Consider the following 25,592-nt stretch of genomic DNA (forward strand, 5'->3'; position numbering starts at 1 on the left):
ACATATAAACATTTACTGAGACTAAGATCAACAGACGGGATACAAACAGGAGGCGACCTTTCATACCTGCAATTCGGCTTCAGAAAGGGCCGATCAACAGCCGGAGCATTTCAGAAGGTGGTTTTTGGAACTGGACAGACATTACCATGCGCCGCGACCAATCGTATTGATGGCAACACTATACATAAGGAATGCCTTCAACTCGGCCAGGTGGTTGGATACCCTAGAGGCATTTAAAGACCGCTTTGGGATCTCATATTACTTGACCCAAGTGGTGGAGGATTATCGAAGAAACAGGCGAATAATCTACGAGACGACAGAAGGACAGGGGACTGGATAGATTACCGTAGGGGCTGCTGAGGGATCTATACTGGCACCGGAACCAATAGAATAAATAGTCTGCTTAGATTGGAATTGCCTCTTGGCGTGATTCTCGTTGCTTACGCCGATGATGTCATAGTTGTGATTACCGAAAAGAAGTTCCGAGATGTGAACTTCTACATTACTCAGCTTTTGACGGGACACGGCTACTTTTGACGGTAGAAAATACAAACACCTGAGTGTACGTCTTGAGGAAACGATTTAGATGATGCGGAACACACGTTCTTCGAGTGTAACCACTGGAGGGGTTTGAGAGAGGAAGTGGAGGAGACTGTGGGCAGCTTAATATCTTCCAGTTGATGCTACACAAGGTAGAATGTTAGCAACTGGTCGCTACTTATACAGAGAGAGAATTCTTAGGTAAAAGAATGTAGACGGCTGCCTGGTATGACGATATCATAGAAATGTAACATCATACACGGACAGGCCCACCAACCAGAAGTAATGTCGCAATAGTCCCTGATTGGACGGGGATGACAGAAAATGGCAGTTTAGTGGGTAGGCTACGGAAGTCCCACATATCCATCAGCTCTCCTAGTGGAATCCGTGTGTGCCGAATCCAATGTAAAACATTCCAAGATCAACAACAAATTATAAACAAAAAAATAACTAAACAAACATTATCCATTCTCAAATCTGCTGGAATAGACACAAAAAATTTCATTAAAATCGGTTCAGCAGTTTAAGAAATGTTCAGTAACATACACACGATTCGAAATGTTGGCTTGCCGTTCCTCAGAGGAGACAAAAACTACTTTCCTGGCTAATACCACGAAGAATATTGAATGAAATCTCCACCGAAGAACGTGATGTGCGATATCTACAGAGGAATGTTTAACTACATCAATCAAGTAACAGCGTGGGCTGGCTGTGTCTTCAGTTCGGATTAGAGACTCCGAACGAGAGGTCGTTACGCCATTCTGAAGAGACGCAACAACGTGTCGAAACTAGTCAGTGGTTACGACACTCTCTTTGTAATTGCGAGCCATTAGGGATGTCTTTTTCGGTGCTGATGACATCACGTTCTTCGGAGAAGATTTAATTCAATATACAGGAAAGTAGTTGTTTTCTCCTCTGAGGAACGGCAAGCCAACATTTCGAATCATGAGATTATTGATTCTTCTGAAAAAAAATCAGAATTTGTCCAACCCTACTTACTTTTAGACATATATCTTCTTTTCCTTTAGAAACTGTCACGGTAATCGGTGGGTACTGATCGACGGATCCGTGGTACTCCATGACAGCTCTCATCGAATTTTTAAATAATTCGAAAAGCATGTGATAAAGATGCGATGGAACGTAAACTATATTTGTGATGTGTTTGTCTTCGGAATCTGAAATAAAATAATAATAGAAGATCCAAATTTCTATTATGGTATTGTTATACTTACCCTTATTCCTGGATATTTCGATTATAAGATCCGGCGATGCCAAATAGTACTGATCACAAAGGAATCTGGCGTTTTCGTAAGCGTCTTTGATAACGCTGACAACGTCGCATTGCGTGTCTATGCAACCGATGTATTTACTTTTGTTAGGTCCGGGCGCGTTCTCCAATTGACCTCCAAACAATAAGGCTGAAAATAAACATACTTCAATACAATTAGTATTGTTAAAACACGTAAATATAAATCACAGGTTTGTTAGAAAGTTTATGGAGTATTGTTTAATATGATTCTTTTTATTTAACGCCAATAAAGGATTAGAGAGTTAATTATAGGTTACTATCGAATAAATTTTCAGAGAAATACTTAAAACATCATAAAAATTGCCTAAACAAAGAGTGGAAATTAAATATTTGTAACAATATTATGAAATCAGTACCAATAAATATTTTAATTAGCAGTTGGGTAGAAGTTTACTAGGGGAAACAGGGATGGACTAGTATTATTAGATAGAGAAATGCTTTATTGTCAAAAAATTGTTACAATTTGTAAAAATTGTAAAAAAAATATAAAAATAACTCAATAAAGATACAAATAAAATTATAGGTAATAGTAATAGGTAATAATTAGTATATAAATCCATATCAAAATTAAACCAGTATTCAGCACTTTTAGAATTAAAGCATTTTCCAGTAAATATACCCTCTAATTATTGTGGAATGCGGGAAAAGATGATATCGATCTGATTTCAATTGGCAAGTGATTTGCATTTTTTTGCATTGTAAAGTATTTAGCCCTTAACTAGTTCTGAACGTGGAGTAGGTAGGTACAGGTCGTTCATAAGTGGATAGCCGTGCAACGATTTTTTTGAAATTGAAAATGCGTGCTTACGAATTAGGCAAATCAAATAATTGCTACTACTTGAGATTTTCTAAGAAAAATATACTTTTGTTGAAAATGTTTGCTTCCAACGTTCTGTTTGTTACGTGATAATTTGATATTGTAATCATAGGTTGTTTGACTCAAATAATTACAGTTGTTACCAGGTAGTGTGATGGGTTTCGATAATTGTATACAGATAATCTGAAAATTTTGACCTTTTATTTCAATTTTTCGTCAAATTCAGAATAAGCTTTCATAGTTTCCTTTTGAGTCAATAGTCTTTGATTATCGATATTCTCGCTAGTTGTCATTATTTTAGACCAGGGTTGCCAACCGTTCTGTTTTCCCATGTTCTAGTTTTTGTAGTGTCCTGGGAAGCCCTGAATAGCTTTTAAGCAGTGTCCTGGGTTTTCAAATTTTAAAATTCGCGCGCCTCTTCTGAAATCTTGCATTAGACGTACAGAGCTAGCTATCCAGTCAGATTACTATTTAGTTTTAACTATATGTGTAAATAATTTGTTATGTACTTTGCAATGCTCTATTTTTTCCCAATTTTTTTGTGTTTGTACATTTTTTATAAGTTTACTCCTCAGTCAGATGTATATTTCAAATTTCCTTACTCAACTCAAAATACTGAAGCCATAACCTTCACAGCTGACTGTTGTGCCTTTGAAGGCTTCGGACGTGATGTACCGGCTGCAATCTACTCATATGATGATCGTTTTGATTCCGGATTGAAGTGATGGATCCATATTCGATGCATCACTTCACGTTTCTGATCGACTGTGTGTAATCGCGGCACCCACTTTGAAAGAAGCTTTCTCATGGTCAAATGCTCATGCGTAATTGTAAACACACTGCCTTCTGATACCTTTACGGTCTCAGCTATCTCTCGCAATTTCAATTTACGATTAGATATTTGTACCAATTTGTGGACATTTTTGATGTTTTCTGGAGTAATCACCTCAAATGGTCGACCAGAACGTTCACCAACATCGGTGTCTGTACGACCACGTTTAAATTCAGCAAATCAATAGCGAAGGGTTCTTTTTGATAAAGCAAAGTACGGATAACAATTTTGAAATCATTGGTGAGTATTTTTTTATCAAGTAGTAATAATAAATTAAAATACGAACTTGTTTTGAATCCATTATTTTGTAATTAGCTTCACTTAAATCTCTGTCACTTTTTTCTGATCAATCGAAGTGCCATGAAATTTTATACATAACCTTTTGAAAGTTGGTACTTCATAAACGTCATATGGAATTGACAATGACAGCGCCATCTGTATGTCAGCCAGACTCCAAATGGGAAGTTTTCTAAATAAAATTTCTGAGAATTGATTGGTTCTTGTAATGTGAGTCACTGTAGATTCTATTATCAAATAACTAACCCTATCAAGCAATCAATTATAACATTATTTTGTCGAAAACTGTTAAAAGATTTGGTAATGATGAAAGTTCGGGAAGTCTAAAATAAAAACAACTAGCGAGAATATCGATAACCGAAGATTGATCGTTGAATTAAGTTTAGAGAATATGAGAGTACTTAAAGAGAGTGTTTGTCATTTGAGTAATAAATAATAAAGCATGCAATAGATAATCACGTATTGAGTGTCGCTTTTACTCATCAAATATAGCTTCTAGTGAATTTTTTCTGTTTCTTAGTATAAAAATATGACTATAAAGTCTTACGCCTTACTTCGAGAGAAATTATTATTTCAAAAGTTAAAATATCTTCTTCTTCTTACGTCAGGACTAGGTCCTGTATTTTCATCAAGGGTTTGCCAGGAGTAGTTGGGATGCTGAGGACCAGCTTTCATACCACCTTATAGATGGTCGTCCAGGAGGTCGAGTTGTGTCTGGTTTCTTTTCCTTTGCAATTTTTGCTAACCGTTCATTTGGTATTCTGTCAACATGATCTCTCCATTCTCTTCTGCGGATCCTTGCCCATCTTACTACATCCTGAATATCGCACATGTCCCTTATTTCTTCATTTTTCTTCCGATCGAGTAACGTATGTCCTGTGAGACACATTGACCTCAGAGTTCGCATTTCTTAGTTGCTCTAGTTTCTATTGCATATGTCATGACCGGCCTTACGCAAGTTTTATATATTCTAATTTTACATTTTGTGCTCATGTATTTATTTCGCCAAGTTAAATCTCTAAGGTATCCTGATATTAATGCTGCCTTCGTTGTTTGTGCATTTACTTCTTTCTTTAGATTTCTATCACTTGTTATGTTTGTCCCTAGATATTTGAAGGACATCAAGTTAAAATATATTTAGTTAGAAGGAAACTGTGAAACAAATTGAAATAAAAGGTCAAAATTTTCAGTTTATCTCTATACAATTATCGAAACGCATCACACTACCTGGTAACAACTGTAATTATTAGAGGCAAACAACCTGAGATTACAATATCAAATTATCACGTAACAAATAGAACGTTGGAAGCAAATATTTTCAACAAAAGTATATTTTTCTTAGAAAATCTCAAGTAGTAGCAATTATTTTATTTTATCTTGGATGTTGATCACTTATACAAAACGTGTACGAATGATTATAATACATCAACAACGTGCCAAAAGAAATCCTTCATTTATTTGATAAAAAATCACAACCAACGATGAGTTTATTTACTATTCTGAACTCGAGAAGGAAGAGTCGTTTATTCTTTTATTCTTGTATAGTAAAATTTTTATATTTAATCGATATTTAGATTTACCTAGTTTTTAAAATCGGAGCAAGCCTGAAAGTCAGACGATGTTACATCTGCTGATAAATACGCTTGATCGGCTCTTATTGATTGCATTTCATTTTAGGTAATCACCGAAACCAGACCCGAGCTGTATGAAGGGTGTGTTGTATTGTGTCTACTGACCAAAAACTCTTATTGTCGAATATACTGGCGCGTAGTGTTGATGAAAAATCCATTCGTGCTATATAGTAGTTCTAGCGCAGTAGTAAACATTTTTTGTTGTGTGCACTGGACCTCTCGTTATATTCCTCTGACTCAAGATCTAACCATTTTGCTCATTCACAAACAAAAGGAATCGATAATCATTCCTCTCCCTAGCCTTCTTTCAACTTTTGCACAATTACCGATGGCATCTCCCTTAACTTTGCCAAAGCTTTTGTGTTAATATTAAACGTTACTCATTTTAGTGATCGAAAAGAAAGTTTAACTTAATTCATAACGACCTAAACTAATCTAACCTATGAAAATTTAATGTCATTAATTATCTAACCAATAAAAATTCGCTGTCATTTATAACCGAACCTATCCAAAACTTGACGTCTTCAAGAAAACAATTTGGTCACATGTCAGTTTAAACAATGATTTTTGGATCGCACGAATTTAATATTGTTATACTCGTCACTCAATAAGTCACGTGACTTACTAAGGAAAATAAATTTTTTACCAAAAATCGATTTTGTTCACCAATTTAATCTCAAAATACGCTCCAGTTCCAGAAATTCCTTCTTTATTTGAGCTGAATATCTTACCGGTGAGCTGGGGGGCCAGATCTGGTCTATAGGGTGGATAAGGGAGCAATTCGAAGTGTAATTCGTTCAGTTCAAGCATCGTTACCATCGACTTGTGAACAGGTGCATTGTCTTGGTGAAACAGTGTTTTTATTCGACATATGATGCCGTTTTTTCCTTGATTTTTCCATTCAAACGATACAACAACTCTATGTAGTATTGGCTATTGATTGTCTCTCCCTTTCGGAGATAGTCGATGAACAATATTCCATGTTGATCCCAAAATACTGAAGCCATAACCTACCCAGCTGACTTTTGTACCTTTGGGCGCTTCGGGCGTGGTTCGCCGGCTATAGTCCACTCAGATAATGATCGTTTTGATTCTGGATTGAAGTGATGGATCCATGTTTCATCCATTGTCACATATCGACAAAAAAAATCTGATTTATTAAGTGTAAATATTGCCAAACACTGCTCTGAATCATCGGTATTGTTTTTGATCGACTGTGATTATCCACTTGAAAAAGCTTACTTATGGTCAAATGGTCAATTACATTTTTGATGTTTTCTGGCGTAACCACCTCAATTGGTCGACCAGAACGTTCATCATCATAACAAATGGTTCTTTTCGATGGAGAAGAGTCCAGATAATACTTTTGAAGCCATTGTTGAACTTGTACAGTATTTGTTTTCATCAAGAAGCAACGATAAATTATCATACGAAATTGTTTCGATTCCATTGTTTTGAAAATAACAAAAGTTGCTTAATTTTTTTCTGACTAGTCTTTTGAAAGTTGATTTGACAATAGCAGCACCTCTGTGTGTCAGTTACCCGACTTATTGAGTTTTAGTCCCCAATGATGCATACATAAAGAAAATAATCGAAAACTCGGAATGTATATTAAAAAGAATAAATTTTGATGTTTGATTGCAACAATCTCACAACTAAAATGTTGTATATATTTATTTTATTCGAGGTTTTCCGAGTGATCATATTAAAATTTAGAATAAATTCAGATGTGAAGGTATCCATATTTAGTTTTTTCTCCAATCAGGTGAATTTAAATAAACTGTAGAACTTTTTCCATTATTCAACTTATTGCAACAATTTTCGTAATTTTGAACTTGTACTACTTTCCTTGCACTGATTGCATATAATTTATTTGAAACAGATAAAGAGATACTTGAAATTATTTGTGTAATTTATAACGTAAGCAAATATGAGCTTTATGTTGTTGATAGCCTTCGTTATGAATATATATATATATGATTTCTTGTTAACTTGAAGGTTTCGAAATTATCATTCTGATTATATAAACAGATAGATGTGTGTTTATTAGTTTTTTTTTAATGAAAATAATCCAGGTCATCCTTATCAAATATCATTGTTTTTCTCATTTATATTTGTACAAAAGTCAATGAATTTTATTACGTCAAAAATAAAAAGATTGAAATAAGTCGAAACGTCTATTAAAAATTATTGAAAAAAAAACTAATTTTAAAACAGAAGAGACCTAAAATCAAGAACATTTAGATGCATTAATATATAAATTAATCGTAGACTTGTGCGCTGGAAATGAGTCGATTTAATCCCATCGAACTAAATTAGTACAAGAGTTTTTCAAGAAAATAATTGTCCATGAAGAAAATTTCATTATCGTATTTAAAAATATCATTTGGGTGTAGTTCAGTAGACCCTCAAAAAAGTGTGGACTTCCCGTATGGATACCTGCTCAAATACATACCCCGGGCAGGTTTAATTCTTTTTCAATGAAGACGTGAGGATTCTGATCGTTCCAGTACACGCAGTTATGCCGATTGACCGCACCGTTCTGCTTGAAGGTTTATCCAATCGACCACAAAATGGAATGATAGAGCTGCGGATCGTTCTGATTGCATCCGAGGTATCACTCGCAAAATTCCAATCTGCGATCGAAATCATCTTCGTCAAGTGCGTGGAGAAGACGCGGACGGTAAATTCTATAGTGCAGGCGTTTCAGTATTCGTCGTAAGGAACGATGGCATATTTGAAGTTCTCCCGATAGCCGTACTGCAGATTAGTTCGGCTGCTTGACTAACGCCAGCGCCACTGTTTCCATATTTTCGTTAGTTGTTACAGAACCCGACGCGTCGGCAACAGAGCCCGTTTTTAAGAATTTTTGGTACCTCTTCCACGCTATTGATAGATTCGGCAGCGGCGATTTCGGAAATTGTTGTTGAAACGCGCCTACTCGACGAGTACGTGTTATCATAACTCTCTGACTCAAGAACCTGCTTCGTTTTAATCTTTTTCGACAGCGTTACTAATCGAGAGTATTGGGATTATTCTCTTCGCTAGTATGCATTAAATGTCACGGTCAGATTTGCTCTCATCAAATCAAAAACAACAGATGAAAATATTTATGATATTAATGTAGAGACAATCGATGTAGGAAGAAGAATGTAAAGATGAAGAAGTAGTTTTTGGAGTAGAAGTAGATAATTATCTATCACAATAACATTTAGAAGAGAAATCATTCTATTTCACTGTGATCATTAGCAACGGTACTATTCTTTCAATCAATAGGATACGATGAGATCACAATAAATTGTAGAGTGTACTTTAAATTTAACCTTAAAATGTTTTGCAGAAGTAGTATCGGCGAACATTTTCTCTCAACTTTTCGTTTATAATCGTTGAGAAACTTCCCTATAACTTCAATAGTTGTAGCTACATCAATAAGAAATAAAGGAAGAATAGAAAAAGATAAATAAGGAAATGCTTTGTCCACTTACTGTGTTGGTTAATTAACATTCTAATAGATATCCTCGACATATAGAACCTGTCCAAGAAATATTGAATACTGTGTTCGGTGTGATGATCGATATCGTGGGATTCCTTCAATTCTAATACACCTTGCGCCATTGTTTCGACGACGTTGGTGTGTCTATTCCTAATTTTAACTAGCTCGTTACAAAAATGCTCCAACGTTTCGACGTTCGGATCTGTTTTTTCGAATTCGATGATTTCTTGAAAACTACGCATGTACCAATCATTGACGGCCACGACGCTAGGCATGCGTAAAAGGTTCTCCGGTAATAAAGCGATTTCTTTCATGATGTTAGCCAATCTCACCGGTAGTTCTTTCCTTAAAAACACGAACGACTTCTTTTCGGACGCGTTCAGACCTGCAAAATAAACATAAATCTTTTGAAAATATTCATTATCAAACAATGAAGAAAGTGAGCCATCACTTGTCATAAAGTGTCTTGGAAAACTTTTAACGGAATCTAGAACAAGAGTTGCAAATAGTGTTAAAGGCCGATTCGTAAACTTTCTTTTTGTCGCTACAAAATTAAAAACATCGACATACATAATACCATCCACAATAATTCCCGTCTGCTGTTGGTAACTTTCAACATAAACGAATTTTAACTTTTCTCAACGGTCTTTCGTAGCAATAGAAAAGAGCCAATCACATATATTTGCGATTGTCACGTGATTTTGCCTAATGCTCTTAACTAAGTTAGAATTTCTGGAACCGTTGGTGATATTTATACTGAACACACTATTTGCACTAAACTACATTCAAAAGCTCGCTCAATGTATAAAACGCGAGCTCGAGCTTTTAAGAAAGCACGTGGATGCCGAATGAAACTTGATGTATACTCCATACCAGCTACTGTCAGTAAAGCGGCCGCAAAAATAAAAGCGCCAAAGACGACACGACTTGAGAGTCATGTTTAATATACCTAACCAAGCAGTGTCATTATAAAAGAATTTTTTAATGTGATTTGCATTCATAAATATATATATTTTCAACCTTGGTAAGGGATAGGGGGTGGTTATCTTCAAACCTGACGTTTCCTTACATGGGGTAGGGCATATCAAATATTCGAAAAAAACGCCCTAATTTATAAACGTTCCCTTAACCTAAAAATTTTGTTATTATTTCTAACGTGTGTTTTGCTTTTTGTTCGCCCTAATTTATAAACGTTCCCTTAACCTAAAAATTTTTTTATTATTTCTAACGTGTGTTTTGCTTTTTGTTTTCGTAATATTTTTGGTCGATATTATAGTAAATAACGAATTTTATTAGGAGCATTCTGAATACACTGTTCACACCAACACTCACAGTTACACTGTCTGACGCGCGTTTCGATAACCGAGTTATCGTCTTCAAAGACTGAACGTAAACTAGTTTACTGAAGGTTAGGTTAGGTTAAGTTTACGTTTACTGAAAATGGGAGTTACACTGCGATCAGTTTCCAAAGAAGTGAACTTATTGACCTCCTCAACAGTTTATTATGCCCTTACTGAGTCGCATCTCCGATATTCCTTCTCCTTTTGGGGTACGTGTGATGCGATTCAATTTCAGCGAATCTTCAAACTACAAAAGAGAGCTATTACATATTTACTCCAACTAAACAGCAGGGTTCACTGCAAGGACTTATTTAAAAGATTAATCACTCTTCCTTATTCATCTTTGTATCCATTTTCCTACGCTTCTCCAATTTCAGAAAGATCGTTGCACGGCTATTCGCTTAGGAACTTACCTACCTACTCCACGTTCAGAATTAGTTAAGGGCTAAATACTTTACAATGCAAAAAAATGCACAATCACTTTCCAATTGAAATCAAATCGATATCATATTTTCCCACATTCCGCAATAATTTGAAGGCATATTTACTGGAAAGTGCTTTTTACTCTGTAAACGACTTAGTTTAGTAAAAACCTCTCAACGCTTGCGTGGGGACATCTCCAACGTCGGGAAATTTTCAGACAACCCTCGTAAAATGACCTTTTCAATTTCCTTATCCTAATAAATTGAGGATATCGTTTGTAGGCGTTTTAGAATACGTTTGTTGCTCTCTACCCCAGTTATAAGTGTGTTAAATAACAAAACAATCTCTGAATATTTTAGAAAAAACAAGTTAGGGTTATATCCTCATCCTTTTTGTTCAATTTCAAATCAACAGATTCATTTTCACCGCTTATTTTGATATATTTTATCAATCCGCATTGTAAGTACGTCAATGTTTTGTTTGTTTACGTGTTGCTTCTAAAAAACCTTCGTTTTTATTTGAATTGATGACGAGGTAAGTAGTTGTCAACATTGCGTCGGTATCAACGACTGAACTTTGGAACATGACAAATAAGTTAGGCAAATAACAAGGAATTTCTCGCGAATGTAATAAAATTTAAACTCTATTTGTGTTGATGATAATTCAAATAAATACGACGGAGAATTAATTTCCTAATAAACAAATATGTTTAGGTTAAAAAGCATATGTTTTTGACGCAAATATTTAAATATACAAGGAACGTTATAAACATTTCCCAATAACGAAAGTAGTAGGGTTCATCCCATTGTTTCGCTTAAAACTAACATTTGGGGTTGTTTCTGAGGGTACATATAGTAAATTTAATGAGGGGGAGACATATTATTTCCATTATTTTAAACATTACATGGTACAACTTACATATGAAAAATCAATGAAACCTAACATAACCTATCCTAACCAAGATTGTAATTATTTAGAATTGGTTAGGTTAGGTTTCATTGATTTATCTAAGTTGTACCATGTAATGTTTAAAATAATAGAAATAATATGTCTCCTCGATATTCCAATATTTTGTTTATGCATGGAACTGGTAAAGGCTAACTAGATATCAATACAACCTCGTAATAGTTTTTTGCTTGTTGGCAGAAGAAGAAGAAGAAGAAGAAGAAGAAGAAGAAGAAGAGAAAGAGCATAAGCTGGCCAAAAAGCCTTCAATTTGGGTTCATAAAATTAATCAGAAGAGACAGGAATATGGAGAATATCACACATTATTCCCTGATCTGATTGATGATGACTCCAGATTTTTTCAATATTTCTGCACGACTAGTATCAAATTTTTTGAAATGTTTGAAATCATCCTTCTTATCTTTTCCCAAATATTCTCTCTGCGTTGTTGATTTCAGTATTTTGGATTCCTCGGGTTATATAACTCTTCATACTCCTGCACGATCACAATTTACTGAGTAACAATCGAGTTATAATAAATAATATATAGATAGACGACAAGGGGTCCAATACGCGCTAAACGTCGGACCGAATATTCTAACTACAATCGGCTCCGTACGGTGAGAAACAAGAGGGCGCGCATATTCCAGAAATTCCTGATACTGTTGACACATTTGAATAAATGTTTTTAATCACACTCGTAAAATCCGATCGGTCCGATGACGACAAGTGCGAGCCTACCTTTACTCAGCTATTGGGGGCCTAAGTACAAAACAAACAACAGTTTGAGTCCCAGAACCGCAATACATGATCATCAAATTGTTGTGGGTTTAACTTTGAAAAACAAGATCCTACACTGATTAGACTGGATTTTTGTAAAACGTTACAAGAAACGAAAGCCGTTAGTACCAATTTTTTTGAGTGCATCCGCTTTATCGATGGGGTGTCATATACGCGATAAAAAAATTTTCAATTCACACAATGCTTACTAATTAATAATAATAATTAATAACTTTATCAATACTTTATACCAGAATCAATTATTACTTCATTATATTCAAATCGAAATATTCCGAAAACGGTACACAGTATCAAGTTTTATCAATAGTACCTTTTTCGTGTAAAATTAAAGATGTTTGAGTTCATTTGAAATTTTGCTTAATAAATTTAATATTGAAAAAGTTATCTTCAATACTACTTGGTACGAACCTTATAACTAGCGCCTTCTATGAGAGTCAGACATAAAAACCATTTCATTGGATTTATCAGCTTCCAAAACATATTAATTCGTATAAAATTTCAATACAATGTTGCTAGTAGTTGCGGCGAAATCGTAAAAATGTGTACGCCTTTTATCTTGAATACTTGAATTTTTTACTGAGTCAACCCCAAATATTTTTCAGTTTTCTATCTATCCTAGAGACGGGATCTTCTTCTTACCACGCCGTCAGCCTACGGAGGTTGACGATCCAAATGGCTATTGTCGAGAAACCGCAGCTCTAAAAAATTCTGTAGAAGTCTGTCCGAGCCATCTGCGCAAGTCTTTCAGACCTTTTTCCTTCGATCTTCCCTTCCATTATCAGGCGGAGAATCTCATATCGCTCGCCTACCATTATATGTCTTTATGTTTACCCATTTGCTGTAGGACCTCTATGTTTGTCTTATGTTTCGTCCAATATATTCGCAGCATTCGTCTGTAGGCGCATATTTCGAATGCATCAATTTTCTTCTCTGTGGTCGCAGCCATGGTCCAACTTTCGCATCCGTACAGAAGAACAGGAAAGATGTAACAGCGAAGCATTCTGGTCCGGAATTCCAGGCTGAGGTTGCGGTTTGCTAGAAGTGTCCTCAAGCTGTTCAGAGTTTTCCGCGCTTATTCAATTCTTGATCTAATTTCGAGTTTTAGGTCGCAATGCTGGTTGTCGAGCTCCCCAGATATCTTAGAGATGACACTTGTTCAATGATCTCTCCATGGTGTCTTAGAGTGGCGTTTCTTTGTATTTTTGAGAATACAAAAAGTTTGGTCTTGGACGTATTTATATAAAAGCCGAATTGCTCACTATATTCAACAATAACGTCCATAAGACATTGAAGTTCTAATAGGCTACTGGCTACCCTGCATAAGCATAAAATTCCAGTTTCTTCATAGTCACCTGGACAGGTTTTTTTAAGAGATATGAACGTAAGCCTTGCAACTTACGCGTCACGGAAGAGCACTACCAGGTTTTAAGAATACTAATATGGTGTTTAATTATTGTTGAACTCTGAAAAGCCTATACATTAGAGGAGGGCATTAAATCTATTCAATGATTAATTTATTTTAGTAAAGTTTTTCTTCATAAACACATGTTTTTTCTTTTTTATACCTATATACAACTGAAAATCAAAAGTTCACAAATATATAGTCAATAATAGTTCAAATTTCTTCGGTAAACGAATTTATTTTGATTTATAAATGGGTCAAAGGGAATTAGCCTTCGTATTGTAAAAATCCTTGTCATTGAACCCCCTTTATTAGTTTCTTGATGTAGCGGCTATGTATAGAATAACAAGTCGCAATAGTTTGGCGAGACCTCGAGGAGTTTCTTTGTGTTCTAATGTGTGAATTATGAAGAGAAATCCGTATTCAGGAATATAATTATTACTTTTTTGGAATTGTGATTATGTCTAATATTATTTCAAAATAATTTTGTATCAATTTTAAATGGTAAAATATAGACATCAACTGATATTTATAATAGCGGTTTCTGGCAACTTTTATCAGTAATGTGAGATAATGGTTAGATTATGTAAGCTTTCAAGTTTGTTTTGAATGGCTCACGATACAAATATACTGAAGAAGCTTCAATATAATAAATGACAAAATGTTATTACTACTAAAACTTTGTTTTTGTAATATCGTGGGCTCAGTGCAACAACTAGATATCTAGATAAATCATTTTTCTGGAAAATCCTGTTGAAAACAAATCGATATAATCGACGATTGTTAATTTTTGCCTGCTTTTGAATAATGTGTAGTTATTGTGTTTGTTCAATAAATAAACAGTAATATTTAGATTATTAAGAATTTCTTCCCAGCGTTTTTATTATTTTGAGGATAAAATGACTTAACCATTTGTGATATTGACAACTCAATCAATATTTTATCCAGTTACCTATTTGTTATTGCGTTATTTACTTTTAAATATTTACAAAAACATAAAAAACTTTTGTGCTAAAAAAATGAAATGCTTTGAAAAATGAGAAAACTAGTCATTCCCAAATCCAGATTCATCAAATTCTCGGTTACGTGAGTTTTGAGATTTCTTATTTTTGTGAGGGATATTCTCATAAAATGGTTTGTATTTCAAATTTATTGCTGCAGGAGCAGATGTAAAAGTTTAAATCGGTATATATTTCGTTTGAAATTGGCAATAATTCCACATATAAAGTTTGTAACTAAGTAGAAGATGACCTGCGTGTGGGAGGTTCTGTGATGGTGACTTCTCAAGAAAACTTTAAATTAGTGAAAGAAATTGTTGTAAGTGAACAGCGCCTAAAAACAAAAGAAATTGCAGCACAGGCCGACATTTTCAAAACAAGTGTTTTAAGGATCCAACATGTGCAAGGTTCTCCGCGATTCTCCGCGCAGTGTAAAAGCAGCGTCAAGTAGAATGTTGCGAGCGATTTTTTGAGCTTTGTTACGAGGATCAAGAAAGTGTAATTTGAATAATTGTAACGTGTAACGAAACTATAGTCTTCTATTATGATCCACTATTCAAACCAGATTCTGTGGAGTGGCATCGGAAAGGAGAGTCCGTGCCACAAAAAGCACCAAGAAAATGATGACTACAATATTTTTATACTGCATGGTTGACTTCAAGGAATTAAATACAACCGTGAACGCGGCATATAAAAATATTATTGAGAAAAGGCGGAGCAAAATCAACCGAGGTCTGCGATTGTTTCATGATAATGCACTATGATAATAACACTAACCAAATAGCCCTGATCTGGCCCTGTCTGACTATTTTCTCGCAAAGCTGATCGCCGATGTATTATGCATATTTTTATAGTGCCATAGAATGTTTAGACGAACGCACTTAAAAGTGTGTGGAAATAAAGGGATAATTTAATGTAGAATAATAACAAATTTTTTTTATTTGTGACCTTTCTTTCCATGTTTTGCTAAGAGCTCACGAATTATAGACTAATTATTGCTTAGAGGTTGCTTAGCAAGGTTAGGAGAGGGAAATGAAGATTAAATGAGATTAGAAAGATTATTTTGGGTTTGAACAGTAGATTTGAGTGACAAACAATGGGAAAGCATTTTTGTTCTAGTGAAGGATGTAGCTAACTTTGACTTATTTACTTAATGTTACTGCTCTTTATCTAGTAATTGTTTCTTTTTTGATGTTAGTGAATATATATTCGATTTATCTCTCCATTTAAAATAAAAAGATGTATTAAAAGTGATATGGCTGGTGGGCATTATTGGCCAGGCAATATAATAATGTCAAATATAATTTGTTATATACTTCAAGCTCTGGAGATGTGCCAGATAAATTTTATTAAATTGGAATGAAACAGTAACACTTTCTATTGAAATGGGTCCAAAATTAGATATCAGGAAATCTCTACATGAACAAAGTTTAACAATGAGTTATAAATGTATGGAAATATAAGGGGTTTTCCAATAAGAGGTGTTATTTTGATATTCAAAGAAAAATGCCATTTTTTGAGATAAAGGATCGGATGTTTATTTCATTATAAAGAGGAAGGTATGCCTTTAATAATCGAACACAACATCAGCCAAATCGCCGCCACGACTGCGCTTACAGGATCATATCCTTTTCATGTTAAATCACAAGATCTCGGTGGCCAATTGTGATTACCTCTTCTAGAAATAACACGGTTCGGAAAAAACGTCGTCCAAATCAATACCATCCAATTCCGGCCATAAAAAATAATTAATCATCTCTCGATAGCGTAATCCATTCTGTTGTAACTGTTGCTCCAGCCTCATTTTCGAAAAAGTAAGGTCCGATGACACCGCCAGACCATAAACCGCACCGAACAGTCACGCGTTGAGGATGTTCAACAATAACTCTTGGGTTTTCCGAGCCCCAGATTCGACAATTTTGTTTATTGACGTAATCACCAAGGTGGAAATGGGCCTCATCAGTTAAGATGATTTTTCGATGAAATTCCGGATCATTTTCATGCATTTCAAGGACCCAATCAGCAAAGACACGACGTTGTTGATGATCGGCCGGCTTGAGTTCTTGTGTTCACTCAACTTTATAGGCCTTAAGACCCAAGTCTTTATGCAAAATACGGTGTGATGACGTTTGTGGAATGGCTAATTCCAAAGAACGACGAGGAATGGACAAACCTGGGGTTTCTTCAACACTTTGGGCTACAGCACCAATATTTTTAGTTATTCTTGAGCGACGTGCACGGGTTTTATTCTTCACATCATTAACTTTTCCCAAAAGCTCAAATTTTTCCACCAATTTCTGTATTGCGGTCCGAGAAGGTGCTTCACGTCGACCCAAAAATGTTTTAGTTTTACGAACCGTCTCTACCAAACTTTTACCATTTTTATAGTGAATTTTAATAATTTCATTGCGTTGTTGAAACATGTATCGTACGATTTTCATTAATGGCGTAGTTTCTACTTGTCAAATTTCAAAAAATGACAGCTTCAAAAGTGACATTTACCTAAATAGCGGGCTGTTCAAAATAACATCTCTTATTGGAAAACCCATTACAATACTTGTTAATTTTTTTTTAAATTTATTAAAATGCAAAATCAGCAAAATAAATTAAACCAAAAAGAATATAAAGGGATATCAAATCAGAAGGAAGAGGAGTGGTGTGTGAATCAAAACAAATTATGAGAATATTAAATGTTCAATTTAAAAAATTATTACAAGTAAATTCACGAAAACCAGAAGAAGCATGTTGAGAATTGAGGGCAACAGTTACAGAAAATACAAACAAAAGAATGACAACAAAGTGAATTGATGCAATAAAAATTCTGCTCAATCCTTATGGAAATTGGGATTCGCCCAACTTTTCTGGAACTTGGCACAATGATAGTTTAAAGCAAACTGAAGAAAAGTCTCATGAAACCCCAAACCCCAAAGGTACCCTGGAAGGGTATTGATTTGGGCAAATTTTTTTGAAACTAGCACAATGAGAGTTTAAAGCAATCTGATTAAAAGTCAATGGGCACGAAACCAATTCCTCCATTTCCGGGATACCCTCGGTCACTATATGGGTAGTTTTGAGACTACGAGCCCTTGGAGATTTTTAATCAGCTTGCTTCGAAATATAATTGTGCCAAGTTTCAGAAAGACTGGCTAAAACCTCCCTCCCTATGGTATCCTCGGACTCTTAATGGGTATTTTGAGGGTTTCGTGCCCATTGAGACTTTTAATCAGCTTGCTTTGAACTATCATCAAACCAAATTTCAGAACAATTGGCCAAAACCAATTCCCTTCCTCCCAGAATATCTTCGGACACTTCAGGGGTAGCTCTGACGAAGTTGAAGGAGATTTCGTGCCCATTGAGACTTTCAATATGCTTGCTTCAAACTATCACTGTGCCAAGTTCCAAAAATAATTGGCCGAATCCCAATTTTAGTAAGGATTGAGCAGTCTTTTCTCTACTTTATCGACTCAATTTTAGAACCCAAAAATTCCTTGAAATTGGAGTTGTATTGCCTTATCTAAAATGTTAAGTTCCTCCTGTTCTGCGCTGAGATCAGTTTCCAAAGAACGCAGCTTTCCCACCTCCTTAATCGTTTATTATGCCCTTATTGATTCGCATCTCCCATATGACCTTCCCTTCTGGGGTACGTGTAGTGCGACTCAATTTAAGCGAATCTTCAAACTACTAGTAGGGACTTCTTTAAAAGATTTAAAAGTCTGACTGTTCGTTCCTTATTCATCTTTGATTCAGTTTGCCTAATTTGTAAGCACACTTCTCCAATTTCAGAAAGGTAGTTGCACGACAATTCACTCAGAAACGCAAAGCCCGATTTTTACCTACCTACTCCACGTTCAGAACTAGTTAAGTGCTCAATATTTTACAATGCAAAACAATACACAATCACTTGCCAATTGAAATCAGATCGATCTCATCGTTTCCCGCATTCCGCAATAATTTGAGGGCATATTTGTTGGAAACGACTTCCAAGGGGTATTGATTGAGAAACTATAATTCAATGAAGAACTCTAATTTATTTATTCATCAGATTTAGCACTATGTGAATTCTGTTCTATAAAACAAAAGTATTCTGAAAGATGCATGTTTTGATACCAATCAAGAAATTGTACCAGTTATGGATTCAATGTAAGTGCATTGCTAACAAAAGACAGTGCTTGAAAGGAGGTTAATTCTTATTTTATTTTAGTTAATGCTTATTTTTATTAAAAAGATCTATATTTTTATGACACCTTGTATGTTTATGAGAGTAGAGAATACACGATGAAAAATATTTTTCATTTGTGAAAACCCAAAATTAAGTAACTTGAATGCAAACATAAAAATAAAAACTAGGAAAAAAAACGAGTAAAGCGACTTAGTTTATAAATAAAAAATATATCTAGTTGTATTCTAATCCACATGTTTACATTTCAGTATTCACATAATTTTTAAATAATAATAGATTTTGTTATATTTTATCAGTGATAATATTTTCAAGTAAATATATTTTTCTAAAGCACGTGTATAAGTATACACCTTTTTATAAACGTCGTAAAAAATAAAAAACAGAATATTTAATCTATATCACATAGTTCATACGTAAATATCTATCACGGTTATTTCTTGTGATCTTTCTGGGAACAAATTGTTGTTTTAGCTAATAATTCAAGCTTCTCAATAAACAACTTTAGTTAAAATAAGTGTATTATTTATAAAATAATTATTTAAGCATATTATATTAACAAATTGATTCAATATACAAGGTGTCTCAAACATTTAAAAAGCAATATTAAGAAAAGTGAGGAATTTATTGAAAAAAATTTTGTTATATATTGAAATAAATTGCTTGGGATTTATTTTTTAAGAATAGTATCGCCCATCGTTTCGCTGACGGCATTCATTTAATCAAGCGCCAATCCCAAAAGAAAAAGTCCTTGGAGATAAATCGAGACTGCGTGGAGTCCAGCTAGTACAGAAAAATTTTAACGAACATTGGACGTGTGTGTGAAGTTGCTCCGTCTTGCTCGAACCATTTTCTTGGGTTATAACCATGATGTAAAGAAAAGACTACAAGGTGTGCTATAGCGCACCAGTTGGGAAGCAGCCAATGAGAATTCGCTCCCAAAGAGATGCGCACAACGAGTCGAAAATGAGCCCTCGAGAAGAACACACCTTGTAGTCTTTACATCATGGATTATATCCATTAAAGTTTTTTAATTCAGGCACTAAGAAGTCATCTAACATCTGCACCTAACACCTTACTTGCGTGTCCTCTTTGATCAATCAAAAAAATAACATCGCAGGCCATACAGTAACTTTAGGCAAATATTTGTGTTGTGGATTGGTAGCACTGCAGAACGAGCTTCCTCCGATGTTGGCGAACGTTGGAATGTCTACTTTTTTACGCCAAATTACCGTTTTTTTAAAACTCACGCACGCTCCATGGCGACTAAATTCCTAGATATACTGCGTTCACGCAATGAACAATACAAACGTGAACTTTTTTTGAGACACCTTGTATTAATAATAGACACGATCACAACTGTAGAGATATACGAGGGTTGTCTGAAAAGGTTTCTTGTATAACAAAAAAACAAAGCACGAATTTAATTTTAATATCTTTTTCTTTATCAATAACTTCAAAATATATTTCAACTTTTTAGAATCATGATTAAAATAGTGGATACTGATAGATTTGTATTATTTTTTATAAATGGGGGATATATTTTATTACCTAAGCTGCTTTGAATATTTTGGAAGGATGTAAAGAAAATATGGGAGACAACAATGCAAGAGATATACTTAAAATATCTTGGACTGCAAAAATGATAAATGATTCTATTGAATCGTATGATTAACAAGCTATCGAGGAAAACTAAGAACATCATGAGTAAACATGAATATCAAAGTAGGAAACATGATTGAAAAAAAAAAGATAAAAATCATGTAGATTGACAGGAATATTATAACAGAGATAGGACAGGATCAAGTAATGCATCAGTTTGTTCATCTGGTTTTATTAACAATAGATAAAGGACTGTGAGCAGGAAAGGAAACGTGGAGTAGAAATAGTAAGAAGATCAATAATTAACCCAAAAATCATAGAAGTATAATGATTAACTATATTCAGAACATATTCCTGAAGAAGTATACTTGGACTCCTATAGACTGTACAAATGATGAATGAGTCCATTGAATTGTACTGCTAGCTAGCAACCCAGAACAACTAAGAATATTCATAGTAAACTTGAATATAAAAGTAGAAAATCTGATATAGAGAAAACAAAAATTATGATAGTGATACAGAAAATCATATCAGATATAGACGAAATGGAAAAATAGTATACGTAACAAATATAGTGTAAGAAACATAGAGTTACAGTTCTTCAAATATTAAGGTTTCCTTCTCGGCAGTGTTTTTCAACTTTGTATATGTTTTTATGAACTTCCTATTATTCTACTTTTCCATTTGTGCAATACTTATGATCATACTTATATTCTTTGGTATTGTTTCACAACAAATTTCTGAAATTGAAGTTTTCCAAACTTTCATAACCATTGTTACTAAGATAGGTTATCTGTAGGAATTTATAAGTAATAAAAGGCCATGAAAATTATCATTCAAGTAAAGCTATTTATATAAATTATGTGTTTTTTCATATCACTTGATTACCTCTGTTTCCCTCTACCTCTTAGTTTCAGCATGATAAGTTGAATTTTACTGCAGTGATAAGAGCACCAATGATAAATTTTTCAATTAAACTGCATTTCCTTTTCTGTAGATACTATTTAGTATCACTGTTTTATTCTTTTGTGTTTACTTAACCTTTTTCTACAAATTTGTATATTCTAAAATATCTTTTCTTCTATACTAATATACAAGTAATAAAAGTCAATTGAATGCTATGTTGAGTTAATGACATAACCAACTGATTTAGATCCCTGTACCATAACAAAGGATTTTTTACTTCAATTAGGTCTCCTTTGTTTTAAAATTAGTTTTTTTAAATAGTTTTGAAAGAAAAGTGAAAATTGACGTTTCGACTTTTATTTAAGTCTTTACCAATCTGATATTGATACTGACATGAGGAGACCTAAAATCAAGAAAATTTAGAAGCATAAGGATTTTTTACCTTATGGTGATTAAAGCATTTTGTGTAGTTATCTCGGTGTTATTGGAATTAATTTGTTAAATTTGTTTTTTTGTGCAGTAAAATGTGGTGGCCATAATGCCACAGAAAACTTAATTTCTATCGTCTGCCTGTTGGTCTGAACAACAAAAATAAAAAGAACTTAAATGAACTTTCAACTCCAAGAAGAGAAAAAATATGGAGCTTACTTTGTCTCTGACAAATTCTGCCTTAAAGTACTTAAAAGCATTAAGACTTTTAGATGCAATACTTTTTTGTTAGGTTAATTAAAACTGTAGTCCTAAAATGATTTTTTCGGCACAGAAACACTGTTACAAATTCAAAACACAAAGAAACAAATTGCACGGTTATAAATAGGCATTGACGATTGTTTACACTACAAGGAGAGTTTGAGGTTATGGAAAGAAATCAATCTTCTTTTTTTAATTCTTCCCTTTCGACCACAGAACTATATTACGAATTAAGGATCCCTATTGGCATACCACCCTTAATCTTTGAAATAAATTCGAGATTATGGAATTGTATTATTTATGTGAATAGTGAATTTTTACGTTATTACGGTTATTCCTCTTAGAACCGATGTAATGTCTGTTGAGGGTTAACCTAAAATACAATTTTCGTTATAAAAACAGTACAAAAATAAAACTATCAACAACACGAAACATGACCAACTATTTTAAAAAGCCGCATGGGATGAAATTTGCAATATATTTCAAAGTTTGATTTAGATTCATCTTGGGTTGAGTTGAAAATTAAAATTTGAATGATTGAAGGTCGTAAAAGGGATTTTCGTAGTTCCTCACAACTAAGTAAAACAACTTTTAACACAGCGGCGCATGGGCTAGCTACGCCACTGAATGTGTAGGAAACTTGTTCCAATTATTTTTTCTCAAATATTTACTCGAACTTTGGACATTTGGCAAAAGCTAGTACTAAGCAATAGACTATTAAACTAATCACGATATTTTATTTTGCTATGTCTACAAATAATTTGTTGGCCAAATTTGTTTGGGTTGAGATTTATCAGGAAATCACAAAAAGTAAGTCACGATATATAGACTCCGATCAGCAATTGCTTCTTCATTAGAGCTGAACATTTTTTTGAGATCAGCGACTAGCTAGTAGTCACTGGGAGCCAGATATAGACTATAGGGTGGATGAAGAAGTAATTCGAAGTGTAATTCGTCAAATTTAACCATCGTTGTCATCGACTTGTGAATCGGTGCATTGTCTTGGTGAAACAGTGGTTTTTTCTTGTGTCTATGAACAATATTCCATGCGCATCCCAAAATACTGAAGCCATAACCTTCCCAGCTGACTGTTGTGCTTCGGTTTCGTAGTTCACAGACTGCAGTCCATTCATATTATGCTCGTTTTGATTCTGGATTGAAGTGATGGATTCATGTTTCACCCATTGTCACATATAGACGCAAAAAATCAAATTTATTACATGTAAACATGGTCAAACACTGCTCTGAATCATCAACACTCGTCGACTGAGTAAACGAGGCGCCCACTTTGAAAAAAGCTTGCTCATGGTCAAATTTTCATGCATAATTGTGAACACACTGCCTTCTGATATATTGACAGCCTTAGCTATCTCACGCACTTTCAATTTACGATTAAATATAGGCAATTTATACACTTTTTTGATGTTTTCTAAAATAACCCCTAAATTGGTCGACCAGAACGTTCACCAACATCGGTGTCTATACGACCAAGTTTAAATTCAGCAAATCAATAAGAAATGTTTCTTATTGATAGAGCTAAGTACGGATAACACTTTTGAAGTCATTGATGAGTATTTTTTTTTTATAAAGAAGCAATGATAAATTAACACACGAAATTGTTTTGAATCCATTGTATCGATAACAAAAGTAGCTTCACTAAAATGACTGTCAATTTCTCCTGACTAATCAAAATGTCACGAAATTCTACACATCGTCTTTTGAAAGTTGGTACTTCATAAACGTCATATAAATATGACAATGGCAACGCCATCTGTGTGTCAGTCACACGACTTATTGAGTGATGTTATATTTCAGAAGTCTAGAATAAAAAACTCAGAAAAATTTCTTGAGATGTTGTCTACTAGTATAAAAATCAAAATATTTGGAAAATAGATAAAAAGGTCATCAATGTGATAAAAAATAAACAGCATTTTCAAACCATAAAAAACTTGAAGTGCATGAATAAAAACTTTCTGAATTAAATTGAATAAAATAAAAAAGAGAATTTTTTGAAATGGTTCGTATATATGGAATCGAGAAAATTATTACTCAAAATTGATCATTTCGTTTTTATACTTTGATATAAAAAAACATGGAAAAAATTTATTACTCTCATTAAAGTACACTATTATATAATAATGTCTCTGAAAAACAAACACGCAGTTTTTAATTAGCAATTGACTCATATAATAATTTATTATAACATTCATACATGTGGTACCTCATTAAAAATTAACAGAAAAACAAACTGGGGGATATAAAGCAGATCAATATAAAACGGAAACTAACAATTAAGTCATTTTTTCTAACAATAATATGTACCAAAGGAATTAGCTTTTTTTGTAACTATTGCTGGAATTTATACGCTTAATTCCATTTGAACATCAGAACATTTTTAAAGCAATTGATTAGAATATCTGGGGAACTTTCAACTGGTTTACAGACTTGAAGAAAGTAAAAATACTGAAAAATACACAAATATTTTCTTTATTTTAATTAAAAAAATACATAATCTAGTTTTTTTAAAACACTACAAATTTTTTCAATAAAGTAGGTATAATTTACATATATTATAATATGAAAGCCGAAGTATATGCACTTATTTTGTTCTCAAAAATACACTTTTGCAATTAAAGCAAAGAATGAAAAGTTTGGAAAGTGAATTTTCCACTTTCTCATACTACAACGGCGACCATACTTTTTATTTATTCTGTACCACTGGAACTTTCTTGAATATTTCATCATTTGTTTTTTTGTCCTGTACATATAATTTCAAACATTCTATATATAAATAGAAAAACCTTGTCCGGCTTTTAGGCATCTTTATATTTAGCAAAACTGACAATTTGACATTATAAAATGAATTCCAAACATTCTGTTCATACCTAAAGACACTCTTTTATAAAATCAAAAATTCTGTTTCAACCACCCATCAGTAAAATTTTCTCTTCCGATACAATACGTCAAATTATTGTTTTTTAGTGCATATTTCTAATGCAACTAGCGTGCGAAGTGCAAACCAGAAATGTTTCCGTTTAAAAGTCCTTCTTGGGTTTTTTTGATTTACGTTATTTTTGAAACTAGATGGGAAACAAATATAATCACTTCAAAACTTTAGAATCGTGTGTGTTTTTGTGAAATATTTTGTAGGGTTTTGTTTTTAGGAATTAGAAACATTTTGTTTTTAACCAATTAAACTTGTTGATCTGAGAACTTCTTTTTTTTCTTCTCATTTTGATCTTAGAACTTAAATTTTCTAAATCAAGACATCAGCATACTTTAGCTCAAAGCATTTGTAAGGTGTAGTATAATTTCTGTCCTGGTTACTTCAAATAATCATTTGTAGTTTTTAATGATACATATCTTAAGATTTTCCATTTTCCTTTCTA

At 33.7% G+C, this 25,592-nt stretch overlaps 1 protein-coding gene across 2 annotated transcripts in view; it reads right to left on the reverse strand.

The window, feature by feature from the left end:
- Nucleotides 1–25,592, reverse strand: part of LOC130444849 (pyruvate dehydrogenase (acetyl-transferring) kinase, mitochondrial) — a 37,614-nt gene that overhangs the window by 9,649 nt on the left and 2,373 nt on the right. The window contains exons 2-4 of one of the 2 annotated variants that reach the window (XM_056780138.1): nucleotides 8,912–9,304; nucleotides 1,773–1,958; nucleotides 1,540–1,715 (exon numbers count right to left, since the gene is read on the reverse strand). In XM_056780138.1, the coding sequence (XP_056636116.1) occupies nucleotides 1,540–1,715; nucleotides 1,773–1,958; nucleotides 8,912–9,304 (755 nt within the window). Of the gene's footprint in view, nucleotides 1–1,539; nucleotides 1,716–1,772; nucleotides 1,974–8,911; nucleotides 9,305–25,592 lie in introns of both variants that reach the window. The other variant, XM_056780137.1, reaches the window with a different exon arrangement.

Source organism: Diorhabda sublineata, chromosome 6 (assembly GCF_026230105.1).
Source record: "Diorhabda sublineata isolate icDioSubl1.1 chromosome 6, icDioSubl1.1, whole genome shotgun sequence".
Classification (NCBI taxonomy): domain Eukaryota; kingdom Metazoa; phylum Arthropoda; class Insecta; order Coleoptera; family Chrysomelidae; genus Diorhabda; species Diorhabda sublineata.